General features: G+C 41.5%; 1 protein-coding gene across 1 annotated transcript in view; it reads left to right on the forward strand.

Annotated features, from left to right (window-relative positions):
* robo2 (roundabout, axon guidance receptor, homolog 2) overlaps positions 1 to 12,516 on the forward strand; it is a gene marked incomplete at its 3' end in the record, with an annotated part of 197,516 nt that overhangs the window by 153,441 nt on the left and 31,559 nt on the right. The window contains exons 28-32 of the mRNA XM_080511287.1: positions 319 to 477; positions 692 to 958; positions 3,396 to 3,590; positions 7,839 to 7,881; positions 9,237 to 9,288. Of these exons, the coding sequence (XP_080367413.1) occupies positions 319 to 477; positions 692 to 958; positions 3,396 to 3,590; positions 7,839 to 7,881; positions 9,237 to 9,288 (716 nt within the window). The remainder of the gene's footprint in view (positions 1 to 318; positions 478 to 691; positions 959 to 3,395; positions 3,591 to 7,838; positions 7,882 to 9,236; positions 9,289 to 12,516) is intronic.

Genomic DNA, 12,516 nt, shown 5'->3' on the forward strand with positions numbered 1-12,516 from the left:
CTGCCTTGTTTTTTTTTTCCTTTTTACCTTATAGCTGCTGCAGGAACATCTTTACCTTCAACTCCAGCTGCGCCGCTTGCTTTGTATTCAAGCTTTCTCAGGTTAAAGGTGTAATGGCTTGCTGTTGTGCTCTGCTCCAAACCCTTCACACACTGCCAGACACATGCTTTCTCTTTCTCTTAGGTGTTTTTTCAGATCTTCTCTGATAAGCCGCTTCATATTTGTCTTCGCTGCGATAGCAGTGCTGCACTTTCTGGGCGTCGACTCTTTAATGTCTTTATTAAGCAGCTGTCTTGTGCTCCTGTGTCCCTCCTACAGGTAAAGGCTTGTCCCACAGGCCCAGGCCCAGCAGTCCATTTTCAACAGATGGCAGCACAGTCGGCACACACAGCCTGGGCCACCAGAGGGCCACCAGGCCCACACGCAAACCCCGAAGTCAGGGCACAACACCCCACCGGAGAGATGCTGGTGCAGACGGTGAGGCAGCACCACACACTTTCACAATCATTTCTTCTGAAAGTTCCCTAAAAACAAATTGTCATATACAGTAAATTACAAACCAGCTGGAGTTTTTCTTCCTCCATTCATAGTCATAAAATGCAAAGTCAAACTTCAGCAGATGAAATAAATGTATTTAAGATTATTTCATATTAATTGTACATATGTGATTTCCTCTTGGTCACCCTTGAAGACCTACCTCCCCCCCCTGAGCCCCCTCCCTCTCAGGGGCAGGGCCGTATCCAGGGGGCCCGCAGTGTGAACAACGTGGTGCCCCAAGCAGACAGGAAGGCTGCGTCTCTGGAGCGTCCGCCGATGTCAGGACCACCGTGTGGGCCAGACGACGTGAAGAGCACCGTGGACAGACAGACGCGCACCACCCTGGATCACCACCGTCAAGCTCAAGACAGGCTGGGCTCCATGGACCGGGCGGAAGACGGGCGCAGGGGCCACAAAACAGGTACTGAGGGGGCAAAGCTGAAACCTGCAGCAAGGGTCAGGTGGATGTAGGACTATGCCGGCATTAGCTTGGTTTTAGCGTATATCATGATAGTCAGGATATATCTTGTCCTTTTATTAATGAACTACAGCAGACACATGGCTCACAAGCCAATTTTCAAAAGTCAGTAAAGAAATATCACCACATTTAGACCAGATATTGGTTTAAATATAATTGCTTTGTTACAGAATTTAATGTAAACAATATCAATTATGATAGAGTGATACAATGATATCACGACGACCAGCGAGGAACACAAAAGTTGTTTGTTTATGAAGTTTACTGGCCCAAACTCTGGAACTCTATCAAAGACTTTTATTTTTTGCTATTTAACTCTCTCCTGGTCAAATAGTATACGTTGATATGTTGTGTGGTTTGGGGTTTTTTAATTGACTCCTTTCTTAGTTTTCTCTGGTCGTTGTTCTTTGATCCTTCTTTATGTTTATTTTCATTATTGTTTATTGATAGGGAGGATTTCAAATAAGCCTCTTGGGTTTCGTTCCTCTCCTGCACTGTCGGGTTTATTTCTCATAATTCTTTATGTAATATATTCTTATGTGCAAATGAAGACAAAATAGGATGCATGATAAACTGAATTAAGAGACATGCAGTTAGTTATCTTTATAAAATGATAAGTAAATAATTATTTTTGGTGTATTTGCTCCATCACAATTTGGCCCTCTTTGTTGAGGATGATCATTTTTGTGGCCCTCATGAATTTTATGTTTCTCATTTCTAAACTGCAACCTGAGACGACTACAAACCTGCGGTCTGTCATATAGAAAGAAAAAACACCAAAACTAGTCAAATTTGAACCTCAATGAGGACCTGAATAACAATAAACAAGTGTTCCTCAACAAATACATAGCACTGCCATGTAAAAATGTTCAGGATAAGTTCTGGTGTGATTGATTGATTGATTGATTGATTGATTGATCCTCAACTTCAAGTCCCACATCAACAAACAACAACAAAAACATTTCACATGAAGGCAAGTAAAGGATATAAACCTCAGTTTCTATTTGAGGCTCTTGCAATACCTTTTATTAAATTGACTGTGTGCTTGTTCTTAAATTAATTATTCATAGCGGTTGATACTAGCGTGGAAAAGTAATGTTAATTAGATTTTAAATCCTTATTTTGCTTATCATGAAGCAAGTGTTTTGTGCAAATGGAAATAAAAGCTCATGTTCTAAGCAGGAAAAGTTCAGGCTTTTTAGGTCTAACAGTAATTTAATGTATATAGACAGTTAACTGACTCAATGCATGGTTACAATGCCTAGAAGGAAACCATGGCTGTGCAGGAAGAGAAAATGTAGGTTAAAACAATGTGATCTAATACATTTTGGCCTTGCACCTTTTATCCTCTCCTTAAAAAAGTCTGATATTTATTTCATTATCAAAACAATACATCATCCAACCAGGGAGTGTACGTGGAGCATGTTTGTGTCCCCTTAATGAAGAGATAATATGCTGCTTCTCAGAGATGCTTGTGTTGAGCTGCCGCTGTGCCTCGACCAGGGGGATTGTTCTCAAAGTTCTGGTGTTAAAGTTATCTTCCATGCTGCTTGGAAACTGGGCTCCCATGCACAGATTGCATCGTCTGCCACTTACTGTGATTTCCAGAATGCCCTCCCCGCCGGTCTCCCCGATGCCCTGTAACTGTTGCCAGTATTGGTCTGCTCCGCTCCAAGTGAGGCAGGAGGCCCCAGAAACCGAAATGCACTCTAATCGCTTCATTTTTTTTTTTTTTTTTTTTTCACACAAACAGCAGTCACTCGGCGCCCCATCTGTGTGCGTGTCTGCGAGTGTGTGTTTCCACCATTAGCTCTCTGGCCTCTCTGTGCCAGGACTCTCATTCAGACTGTTAATCTGAGCCTGTGAGACAAAGGCAGGTGCCCGAATCAGCATCTTTACGAAAAAAAAGCCTGTCGGTGAATTCCCACACGTGTCAGGGTGCTGACTGATTCGCAGTCGAATCCACTGAGGTCGGCGCACTCTCTATTACAGTCATTAGCGGAGCAGTGGGGAGCACTTTGATGAGATTTCACGCGATGACGAAGACTGCTGAGGGTCAATGTTATGCTGCCCTGCAGTTGTGGGGGGGGGGGGGGGGGGGGCACAGCAGCCCGCGGTCTCCCTGTTATTGTATTTCCCCCCCTTCATACGGCCGGTCACTGCAAGGCCATGTGTGAGGCTGAGAGTCCTCTCTGCGGCAGGCCCTGGCACTGCTTGTTGGCGTCGCCACTCTGCAGATGTCAGTAGTGGGGAGGGCTTTGCAAAGCGCTCATTGTCTCCACGTATCAGATGCTAGATGCGCATGACTGCGATAACAAATGTCACGTGTCAACTTTTTAAACTTCACTCACACTCCCCTCTGTCATGTGTGTGTTTTTAGAGGAGGGCTGCCTGCCATACAGCAAGCCTTCCTTCCCATCCCCCGGGGGTCACAGCTCCTCTGGCACGGCGTCCTCCAAGGGCTCGACGGGGCCACGCAAAGCCGAGGGCCCGCGACAACCACAGCAGTGGACCGCCACAGAGCACGCCGAATTTTTGCAGACCAACGGACAAGGGCAGTTTTCTGGAGAGTTATGTGAGTGAGCCTTTGTTTTAGGATCCTGCAGCAGGATTTTATGATACAAGTCACAGCACATGTAGTCAAATGTGTCAGAGTCCAACAATGCTGGCCATAAAATTACCATAACCACTTGCTGCCAGTACTTGTGCGGACTCTCAGGGTGTGTTCGCGCTTGGCAGTTTTGGCTGTACTAAAGCTAAATGTATGATCTGTTGGAGTGGTTCCTTTTGTTGAAGTGTGAACGTGGCCATCTGATTCCCAAGAGGGGGAGGATTAGTCCAAACATGCTCCTGTCGAAACACGAACACTTCCATTCGTCTTCTATATGAGCTGTAAACAACTTGGGGGTCACTGAGAGCTGAGGACAGAAAGCAGAGTGCATCCTGAACAGGTCTCCTAAAATCACGTACCCACTTTGCGAGGATTAAACAAAAACAAGCACATGTGACATTATCTGTCACCACGGCTGACTCGAGGAGTTTGTGAATGAGATTCAGGTTAACGTAGTAATTATCACATGTTGATTTTTATTATTGTGGTTGTTGCCTCCCGTTAACTCGAGGCTGACATGGTGCAGTGAAGTCATAATCAAGGTGAAGGTCAAGGTGTCTTTATTTGTACCTGTAGGAAGATTCTTTCTGCACGAGCAGGAGAACATATCTGACAACTCACACTGACACATTTAAAAAAAAAAAAACACATGGCAGTAAAACCGGCTCAGAGCACAGACATGGACAGGCTTAAAAGTGAATAAATAAATAAAAGAACCACTAAAATGTGAATATATTTAAATAAAAAAAAACAATTAAAAGCATGATTAAAAATGGGACAATAAATAAGTAAAAACCAGATCGACCCAAAATTAAACTCGCTCTCATATCATATAAAATTAGAGGCTATAAACAGAGCAGGCTAACCACGACACCAATAGAGGCCGTGTTTAGAGTGGATCACTTAGTGTGTTTACACGCGCAGCTTTGTCAAGGTACCGCAAGAGCTCAAACAGACTTATTTATATTAGATCAGAAGTGTTAAACGTAAGACCCGTGGGCCGAATCCTGCCCACAACAGGCTCCAATCCAGACAAGCCATCAAGCGAATGGTTGAACTTTCTCAGAAAATAGTGATTTTTTTAATATATATATAGAAATTTCTGAAGAGTAGAGACACAACAAAACACTGGAACCAGCATGAAATAGCTATTGATAGCTACTTCGATGCTATCAAATTAGCCTCAAAGCCATGCTGTTAGGGGAGTTTGTAAAAACACCCAGAATGCAACAGCTACAGGAGAAGTTTGTTGGACATTTCACTCTATTTTGCAGTTGGAGGTTTCATTCAAATTGAATTTATGTTTAGTTTGTAGTGATACGTTTGCTTTTGCGGGGAAAAAAAAGACATTTTCATTATCCATCCTCTGTACCGTGGCAAAAAGAACCATTCCAAGTTTCATTGTGAAGATTATTATATCATGACTTTAGAGGTCCAGCACACTCTGGTCCCTGGACTGACTTGTGTTTGACACCCCTGGTCGACGTCATGTTTGTCTCTGTATACATGCCTGAGTGTGCAATAGATCAGCTGTTTAAATCATATGATAGGCGTCAATATGGACACTCTCAGCTTGTCAGTGCGGCTGGTTGATTTCTGGTTCAATGAGTGTGTCACTGCATCTGTCCACAAACAAACTCCACCACTTACACCATCTTAAGAGTTTGAGCTCTTCTTGCATGTTGTTCCATTTCAGAATGTGTTGCCGAGCTTGAGTACATGAGCGTATTTTCAATCAGATTTGGTCATACGAGAATAAATATAATGCAGTAGTTCATTTTTTTTGGTGTCATGTAGTAGTAAGTGTGTGTCACAGATGGAATTCTGCCACTACCATAACTCTTTAGTGCAATTCTGACATCAATAACAGTCACAGTCTCTCAGCTGGTATAAATATCACTGTAGTACTCCTCCAAGAGCTTCCTATCCAGGAATCACAGTGGCGTTGGCTGTAATAACACTTCGGCTGCATTTATAGCTCATGAAATGTTCCATTGTGGTTTGGTTTTACATCTTTTTAGTCCTTTGTTGGAAATATCAGTGCTCACAAAGCAAACTGCCCTGAAATGTATTGTGTTGTGAACACAGCCTGAATGTTTTTTGGGTTGCAATAAAATGAGTCAATCCCAAAGTATTCACGCCTTTGATGGCTATTGTTTAGACTTTGAGGATCTGTAAAGTGGTTTCCAGTTTTCTTGCCAAGCTAATCGTACACTAGCTAACAAACAATGGTATTCTCTAAATCCAGTGTCAAATATCGAGGTGAAGAAGCGTTTTCTTTGTTTCCTTCTTGCCCTGACCTTTTCTCTGGTTCACCTTGTTCTTCACAGAGTGATGTGCCTCGGGGTGTAAACTGGAGGCGAACCCGCTCATTCCTTTGGAAGATGGACACCCTCCTTGTCGGGTCAATGAACTTTGTCCTCAGCTGTGAGTTCTCAGAGGGGAGGAGAGCGTCGGTCGCTGGGGAACACGGCGTCACAGAACTGTAAATGTGATGTATAGACACAGACATACTGTACATCTCACTATGTTTTCGTGCTCAAAAAAATATTTTCCACCTCCTACCTTACTGTAATTTTCTTTTTGTTAGAAAAAGGCAAGTTGAAAAAAAAAAAACTGAAAACAGCTATATGAGAACACATTTTCTGGTGACTGCCCTTTGGGGAAAAGGGACTTTTGTTTCCTGTAAATATATTCTTTAACTTGTTGTTGCATTGCTATGCAAGCCTAATTCAGTTTGAGCTTTTTCCATATACAGGAACAGTTGGGTTTTATCTGGTTATTTGTATTATATGTGAATTGAGTGGCTGTTGTGCCATAAAATAATTGTTTTATAATCCATTGTTTGTTGATAGTTACCATTAATTATTACCATTATTATTATTATTATTATTATTAATTAATTAATTAATTATTGTTTTTGCACTGCAATCTTTGGTGATAAGCACAAAAAACATAGCTCCTGCTGACATGAAGAACCGGAAGAATATGTGAAGAGGAGTTTCTGTACTGTAAAGTAAAGAGAAGAAAATTATATACTAATGTACAGAGAGATATTAAAGAGTAAAGCTTTGTTCACAGACAGCAACAAATAAGACTCCCGTTTCCATAGTGAGCATAAGATGTGGGTGGCAGACACACACACACACACACACACACACACACACACACACACACACACACACACACACACACACACACACACAAGGTTTTCAAAGGGTCTGAAAGGTGAATGTGGGGCCGGACAAATTCAAAACCTGTATAACTGTAGCTGACCAACTCTATTATTTAATTCCTAATTATTGTTCTCCACTAATGGTTTGACATCAGAGAAGCTTTAAGTTCTCTCATTTCGCTCAACAGGCTGAAGGAGTGCCTCTTCTTCATGTTTTACGGGGGTCTCGAAGCATTTCAAGTTTTTCCTTTTATGATTTACTGCCTGAGTAATTTTCACTAGACTGAGTTTACTCTCCCGGTTCAGTGTAACGGCACACCCGTAGTAAAAAAGGTCCAAACTGAAGAGGAGTCGATGAAGTCTGTCCAGACGCAGCGGTCCAGTCAGAGCACTTACAGAGGCAGGTTCAGGATTCTTCATAAAAGGCCTTAATAGATAGAAAACACAAGCCAAGGAGCATTTATGCTAATGAGCAGCAATTTGCTCCTAAAATATAAGAACAACATCACTTGTTTACATCTTTTTTATTAAACTATTTTAGTTCCAACCATGTTTTTTTAATTGCTTTTAGAGCACTTACTGTTTGTTTTGTATTATCTGTGGTACAGTATCATTGGAGAAAGCAACACATTGACCTCCCGGGTCCAAACTTAGTGCGGTTAAAGTAGGTGAGCTCCACAGTCCTTGTGGTTTCTGCATCTTCCTGCTTCAACACACCTGATTGGAATGAGAGGGTTTCTTATGAATCGCATGCAGAAAGAAGTGCACAGCCATATAGTCACCAAAACAACCAGGAGAAACAAAGAGATCTGCAGAGCGGTGTTGTTACCACGGTAACACAGGAAGCCGGTACAGAGTGTTCCAAATGCAGCAATTTGTGGAGAAAAGTTTTACCTATTCCCCTCCTGTCACCCCTGATAGGATTAAGCATGTGCTCACACACACTCACACACACTTCTCGTAAACATCTATGATATTTAATGAATTCAAACACCATCAAAGAGCGCAGAATAAAAAGCTCTGTGCTCATGTGCTAGTCATCAAGGTAGCCCCCACCCGCCAGGCCCCGTCCAATCTCAGGCAAGATTCACCAGCGTGTCTCACATCTGTAACATGTCAAAACAAGTACCAAACCACTGATCGCATGCTACTTTTCTACAGCCACTGAAAGACATCGCAGCTCGCTTGGTCAACTTTCTACTTCGAATAATACACCACACACACACACACACACACAGCGTCAACACTCATAGAGACATACTGTAATGTTGAATAACTGCCAGATTACAAAAGGAAAAAAAAAAGGAGCCAAAAGCTATAAAATCATCATCAGATATAGTCGGAACTGAAATCAGATTCACAGATAGTAGGAGGATGTAGACGCAGTCCTTCGGGTGTGTTGAAGTTGAAGAGCAGTAAACGCCTGCGGGACTTGTGGGTAGCGTTGCTCTGACGGTTGGTACTCGCTCGCCGTCACGACACGGTTAGCAACAGTCTTTTGGTGACTTAAAATATGTGTGTGTACGATGTACGATGTAGCTGTTGGGTCCCGTCGCCACACCGAGAGGAGCAGAACACTTTCTACCTGCCTGACTGCCACAAAACACTTATCAGTTTTTCACTTCTCCAGTTTTGTCTTTTCACATGATGTTTTTTTTTGGTTGTTTTGTTTGGACCGGTTGTCCTTTTTTTTTTTTTTTAATGAGAAGCTTGTTTTCTTTTCATGCCTTTTATGGACTCCAAATCGCTGCTTACAACAATGTTTTCAATATTAATGTTCAGGATTTTCGTGGTTTGATGACTGTTTGTTTTTTTTGTCTTTTTTTGTACCGCTAATGTTGATAAATGGGGGGGTTGGGGGAAACTAAAGGCCATCAGATGCTGTTGTACTGTTGTTGTCATGCCATCGTCTTTTGTTTATATTTTTGGTTTCTTGGACTTCTTTTTTATATTTTTTTTTTTTTTAACCATCCACCCAGTGGCCAGTGTTCTGGAAATGAGGTGCAAAGAGTATCTCAGGTTATTTTACATTCTGGTGGTGTTTATGTATGTGTATATATGTGTATATATCCATATGCATCTCCACTTGATTATGCCATTCCATTTACTTTGGAGGGAATTATCCCTCTAATGTCCTACTCTGTCGTCCCCTCTTTTCTTTTCTGCTGTGGATTTTGATTCTGAGTGTAAACGTGCTGGTTCATCCACCTAAAGACAAGATGTCAGTAAAAGAACATACCAAATTAAGATTGATATTTCCAATGTCTAAATGCATTTTTGTGTCTCTTTAATACTCATTGTTTTCTTTTTAAAAAAAATCACAGTGTCGTTTTGTATTTATTAAAATGATAATAAAAAGTATATTGTGAAATATGCATAAAAATTTGTGAGATATAAAACGTGTTTTTTTGTTCCTTGTGAAATATTGGTGTCAGAGCCGAGCAGCGAGGCCATAAGGAGGTGACCTTCGACCTCTCCGGGCGCCGGGTCAGTAGTCGTCTGAGTCACTCTTCGTCTTGCATGTTCACTGCACAGCTCTTCTCATGTCAAAACTGAAGAAACTTAAAACCTTTTTCGACACAACGAGGAGTAAAAACGCTCACAATTTGCTTGTCAGGGCAATGGAAGAATTGTCTTTTTGGAAGGATGAAAGTGCTTTCCCTTTCTTTTGTTCATTTTCTCAATATTGTTGGTTCTTTGTAGCCTATCTGTGTGTTGCCTTTTGCTATAAAAGAGGATTAAAAATGAGAAAAAGACAACGTTGTCGAGTGAAGTCTTTCTGTACAGCTCAGGGTGAGAAGACACCCTGGTCAATGCCAATTCTACAATACAGTTACTACTTTTTTTTCCTGTGAACCACTTTCTATATTCACTTGCATGTCTGTGTCCAAGAAGAGTCGATCCATAAAATAAACTTTTGCAGTCTCATCCCATGTCCTGTAAGATAAATCCATATTCTTTTATTTCCTTGTACCTGGATCAATATCAAATAAAATATTTTTCAAAAATGGAACGTGACTAAAGCATTATTTGGCTTTGATAGGAAGTTTACTGTACTGGAGAACTCTTGAATTATAATAAAAACAATAGATGATCAAATTAATAAAGAACTTGCATGCAGCGTCCTACTGTATCTCAGTACTTTCAAATGGGCGTTCAAAGCTCTGTTTCCATAAAGATTTTCAATACCTCCATAGTTTCTGACATGGGATGCAGGCAGGACCTCTTCTTAGTGGATTTTTGCTTCTTATAAACCTTTCCCATCTTGAACACTTTGAGATGTGAAAGTAAGCTTTTGGTAGAAGGTGAAATGTTTTAATTATTATTATAGGGGACAATAAACATGAAATGTCGAAATGGAAGCAGATCCAGCAGCATTGTATCTGCAGATGACATCGTAGTCTATAGTGAGAGTAGAGAGGAGGTGGAGAACCACCTAGAAACAAGAGGAAAATAGGTCAGGAGGGATAAAACACAACGTGTGCGTGAAGAAGACTCATGAGTGTGGAAAGGTGAAAATTCAAGAAATACAACTCAAGGTAGTGAATGTGAATGAGTTCAAGGACCTGGGGTCAGCTATCTGTAGCAATCAACAGTGAACAAAGAGCCGAAGAAGAGGAGTGAAGGCAGGATGGAGCGAGAAAAGAGACACGTGTCAACACCGACGTATGACAGAAGGACATCGGCGTGTGTTAAAGAAAGGTTTACAAGACAACAGTGAGACCTCCTGAGAGGCTTCGCTTCCACATATTGGCACCATGTAGAAGACAGGAAGCTGAGTGATGAGGATGATGCTGAAACTTTGTAAAACTCTGGGGTGGAACAATGAAATGATCAAAGGTTGAGACGTTTGCTGAGGAGACGAAGATAAAAACGATGTTGGAAGCAGTGCTCAAAACAGGAAAGAATAAGAAAAACCAAGGAAGTACAAGAAAAGAGAGAACAAGAAATATATTAACAAAGAGAAATGTTACTGTTACTATCTACAACTTACAAGCGTTAGTGTGTGTTCATGTCTGTGCAGTACATGTCTTGTTTAAGCAATTATGGGCAAAGGTGTCTTCAAACTCTCAGGTCAGTGGCTCCATCAGTTCCTGCTACTTCCTTGATGCTAGTAGAGGTTTGGCGGTCAGTCACCTCCACTGTGACAGACTGATTTACAGAAATGGATCAAACCATTGTGAAAGAAGGACGTACGCTTCTTAAAGCTCAAAACACAGCTAGTGTTTCTAGATATGACAGTCGACAGTAGTTTGATTTGTGCACAGCAGCAGAGGGTGTCCATTAGTGTGTGTGTGTGTGTGTGTGTGTGTCTAAAAACAATTCCTGACTCAGCTTTGTGTTTTATGTCAAAATCTTAATCCTTCAAGAAGAGCAGCTTCAAACACAAACACAAATCTCCTAAATCACTCAGACAAGCTCTTCACTTTCAAGCTCTTTTACAAAGAACTAAAATAACTCACGCAAAATGTAAAATATAGCCACTGAGCCCGCTTCTGTATCTGCTTCAACATACACGTACTGTGTAAGGAAGCATGAAAGCGGCAGCAGTGAAGCTCTGGTCAGCGTCATTATACACTCAGTGTACAATATTGGTTTATGTAAAGACGACATGCGAGTCTCATTCATTGAGTACAAAAGAAGAAGCAGTTAAATCAATCTGTTTGCTTCAAATGGACTTCATAACACACATCTTCCCCACCTCCCTGGTCTCTCACACACACAAACACACACTCGCATGCGCATGCACACTGATGGATCTTTCCCTAAGACACTTGGGGCACAACACAGGCAGGACAGGCAAACTATGAAATTGAACTGACAACCTCTTGATTGGAAGACAACCCTCTCCACACTTCGTTCAAAGCTACATCATTAGTACTCATGTTTCGTATTCAGTTATCGAGTGAGTTGTTCGCACTGAAGTGTTTTGCCTAATCATATAGAACACCAGTGCTGACAAATGTTTCATCCACTTCACTCAGGATGAGATATAGCTGCTTTTAAAATGAAGGGGAGAAAAATGATGTGACTTGGCTCAGGTGTACTTTCCTTTGAAGGACTTTTCTTTCTTTTTCATGACGACAAATTTCCACTGGTGCTGCTGCTCAGAATCTACAAAATATGCTGTTTATCTGGTCCACTGTTAGCTAATGTGATCACAACGTCTCTGTCACAGTCATAAAATTCAGTCCACTTCTTCATTACTATTCCACCCATCCATCCATCCATCCATCCACCCATCCATCCATCCATCCATCCATCCATCCATCCATCCATCCATCCATCCACCCATCCATCCATCCATTAGTTCAGCCCTCTAATATTGTTAAATCTGATCAAATCTAGGAGGTTCCAAATCTTCATATCAGCTGAACACTTGATAATGTTGGATAATGGAGAGCGGCTCCAGAGTGTTTGGCTGGATGAGCACAACCAAAGGGCGATGTCGGTTATAGAATATAGAAGTAATTTTCCATTGTCATATTTTCAGACTTTTTATCGTAACATCATCGTAACTTCCATTGTAACTAAGTTACTGGTCTTGTTTTACATTATGACCGCAGCTCTATGGCCACTCCGCGGTTCCATATGAATGTCCTTAAAATCCAGTTTTATTTGAGGTTTCTGTCTACGGTCATGGCTCAGTCTGGTTGATGTGTGTGACTTCTGCAGATCATGACGTGTTGATAACACATGTTATTAGTTTCATTC

This window comes from Blennius ocellaris (assembly GCF_963422515.1).
Source record: "Blennius ocellaris genome assembly, chromosome: 2".
In the NCBI taxonomy this organism is placed as follows: Eukaryota; Metazoa; Chordata; class Actinopteri; order Blenniiformes; family Blenniidae; genus Blennius; species Blennius ocellaris.